The sequence below is a fragment of the Pelodiscus sinensis genome, chromosome 22, assembly GCF_049634645.1.
Source record: "Pelodiscus sinensis isolate JC-2024 chromosome 22, ASM4963464v1, whole genome shotgun sequence".
Taxonomy (NCBI): domain Eukaryota; kingdom Metazoa; phylum Chordata; order Testudines; family Trionychidae; genus Pelodiscus; species Pelodiscus sinensis.
Window position 1 is genome coordinate 20,110,375 of NC_134732.1, and position 3,250 is coordinate 20,113,624.

General features: G+C 66.8%; 1 protein-coding gene across 1 annotated transcript; it reads left to right on the plus strand.

Moving 5' to 3' along the window:
• Positions 1-253: 253 nt before the first annotated feature.
• Positions 254-937, plus strand: LOC142819381 (uncharacterized). The gene has a single exon (XM_075906030.1). The coding sequence runs from the start codon at positions 254-256 to the stop codon at positions 935-937; it is 684 nt and encodes a 227-aa protein (XP_075762145.1).
• The last annotated feature ends 2,313 nt before the right edge of the window (positions 938-3,250 follow it).

Below are 3,250 nucleotides of genomic sequence, written 5' to 3' on the forward strand. Positions count from 1 at the left end.
GATGACCAAAACCGGGACTATGCCCAGCGGATGGGGCTGTCCGTTACAGTCAGCAGGGCTTTGCATGATGGGACAGCAATGGCCCCACACTCACGCCTGCTTAGGCCACGGGATGGGGAAGGGCTTAGCTCCGTAGTGCAGCCTCTGTGCTGTGAGTCTGCGTGACCAGACAGCTGAACTGGGCTCTTCTTGGGAAATCTGCGATAGGTGGTCACAGCAGGAGTGCGCAGCTCGCCCTGCCAACACTGCGTAAATGGGACCCGCCCGTCCCCCCGCCGGCACGCGTAAATGGGACCCACCCGTCCCCCCGCCGACACTGCGTAAATGGGACCCGCCCGTCCCCCCGCCGGCACTGCGTAAATGGGACCCGCCCGTCCCCCCGCCGGCACTGCGTAAATGGGACCCGCCCGTCCCCCCGCCGGCACTGCGCAAATGGGACCCACCCGTCCCCCCGCCGACACTGCGTAAATGGGACCCACCCGTCCCCCCGCCGGCACTGCGCAAATGGGACCCACCCGTCCCCCCGCCGGCACTGCGCAAATGGGACCCACCCGTCCCCCCGCCGGCACTGCGCAAATGGGACCCACCCGTCCCCCCGCCGGCACTGCGCAAATGGGACCCACCCGTTCCCCCGCCGACACTGCGCAAATGGGACCCACCCGTCCCCCCGCCGGCACTGCGCAAATGGGACCCACCCTTCCCCCCGCCGGCACTGCGCAAATGGGACCCACCCGTCCCCCCGCCGGCACTGCGCAAATGGGACCCACCCGTCCCCCCGCCGGCACTGCGCAAATGGGACCCACCCTTCCCCCCGCCGGCACTGCGCAAATGGGACCCACCCGTCCCCCCGCCGGCACTGCGCAAATGGGACCCACCCGTCCCCCCCGCCGGCACTGCGCAAATGGGACCCACCCGTCCCCCCGCCGGCACTGCGTAAATGGGACCCACCCCTCCCCCCGCCGACACTGCGTAAATGGGACCCACCCATCCCCCCGTCGACACCGCGTAAATGGGACCCACTCCCCTACCCCTGCCAACACTGAGTAAATGGGACCCAACCATGCACCCACTGACACTGTAAATGGGACCCACCCAACCCCCCCCGCCGACACTGTGTAAATGGGACCCACCCAACCCCCCACCGACACTGTGTAAATGGGACCCACCCGTCCCCCCGCCGGCACTGCGCAAATGGGACCCACCCGTCCCCCCGCCGACACTGCGCAAATGGGACCCACCCGTCCCCCCGCCGACACTGCGCAAATGGGACCCACCCGTCCCCCCCGCCGGCACTGCGCAAATGGGACCCACCCGTCCCCCCGCCGGCACTGCGCAAATGGGACCCACCCGTCCCCCCGCCGGCACTGCGCAAATGGGACCCACCCGTTCCCCCGCCGGCACTGCGCAAATGGGACCCACCCTTCCCCCCGCCGGCACTGCGCAAATGGGACCCACCCGTCCCCCCGCCGGCACTGCGCAAATGGGACCCACCCGTTCCCCCGCCGGCACTGCGCAAATGGGACCCACCCGTCCCCCCGCCGGCACTGCGCAAATGGGACCCACCCGTCCCCCCGCCGGCACTGCGCAAATGGGACCCACCCGTCCCCCCGCCGGCACTGCGCAAATGGGACCCACCCGTCCCCCCGCCGGCACTGCGTAAATGGGACCCACCCCTCCCCCCGCCGACACTGCGTAAATGGGACCCACCCGTCCCCCCGCCGGCACTGCGTAAATGGGACCCGCCCGTCCCCCCGCCGGCACTGCGCAAATGGGACCCACCCATCCCCCCGTCGACACCGCGTAAATGGGACCCACTCCCCTACCCCTGCCAACACTGAGTAAATGGGACCCAACCATGCACCCACTGACACTGTAAATGGGACCCACCCAACCCCCCCCGCCGACACTGTGTAAATGGGACCCACCCACCCCCCCCGCCGACACTGTGTAAATGGGACCCACCCAACCCCCCACCGACACTGTGTAAATGGGACCCACCCGTCCCCCCGCCGGCACTGCGCAAATGGGACCCACCCGTCCCCCCGCCGGCACTGCGCAAATGGGACCCACCCGTCCCCCCGCCGGCACTGCGTAAATGGGACCCGCCCGTCCCCCCGCCGGCACTGCGTAAATGGGACCCGCCCGTCCCCCCGCCGGCACTGCGCAAATGGGACCCACCCATCCCCCCGTCGACACCGCGTAAATGGGACCCACTCCCCTACCCCTGCCAACACTGAGTAAATGGGACCCAACCATGCACCCACTGACACTGTAAATGGGACCCACCCAACCCCCCCCGCCGACACTGTGTAAATGGGACCCACCCACCCCCCCCGCCGACACTGTGTAAATGGGACCCACCCAACCCCCCACCGACACTGTGTAAATGGGACCCACCCTTCCCCCCGCCGGCACTGCGCAAATGGGACCCACCCGTCCCCCCGCCGACACTGCGTAAATGGGACCCACTCACCCCCAGAACGAGGGGTGATAAGCTATCGGATAATCGAGTCATTACTCAGCTAGGGTCACTTCCCAAAGGCAGCCGGGGGGGGAAGGGGGAGCTGGAGCCGGTGCTGGGGGGAGGGGTGGCTTAAAAGCCGGTTCCCACGAGCAGCGTCTCTGCGGGAGTGGGGCAGGGGAGGCAGAGGTGCAGTGGGGGAAACGACTGAAGCAGTCCCCGCTCGCACTGGGTCCTGACTGCTGCGCCCCTGCCTTGACCCAGCATGGGTGGCTTCTTACTAGATTCAAAAGGCAGAGGCATAGCGGGGATAGTGAACACCCCACCCCCACCTTATCGACTAATCGAGTAGTTGGAAATTCCATCGACTCCTCGATTAGCTGATTTGAATTTCAACATTCCTGTCCAGAACCTACTTGGCTAGTCCTCCTCTGTTCCACTTTGGTGCCCCAAAGGTGGCTGGCATCGCTCTGGGAGCGTGCCCCGTGGCAGCTCTGTCCCCTTCCTGAGGCACTAGGGCAGGGATGGGCAATAATTTTGGATGGGGGGGCACACCAAGATTTTGGAACGTGGTTGAGGGCCGCACTCTTCCATGCTAATAATGGAGATGCGGAGTCTGGGATGGAGGTTGGGTGCAGAGGGGAGCGTGGGGTAAGGGACTGGGGTGCAGGAGGGAGACTGGAGTCTGGGAGGGAGTTGGGATGAGGCAGGCGGTTGGGACCTAGGGCAGAGGACTGGAGTGCAGGGGTTTGGGATGTGACCTGGGGTAGGAGGGGATTGTGATCTGGG

What these genes read in the sequence shown, in the direction of transcription:
- LOC142819381 (XM_075906030.1), top strand. Translation starts at nt 254, where the DNA reads ATGGGACCCGCCCGTCCCCCCGCCGGCACGCGTAAATGGGACCCACCC.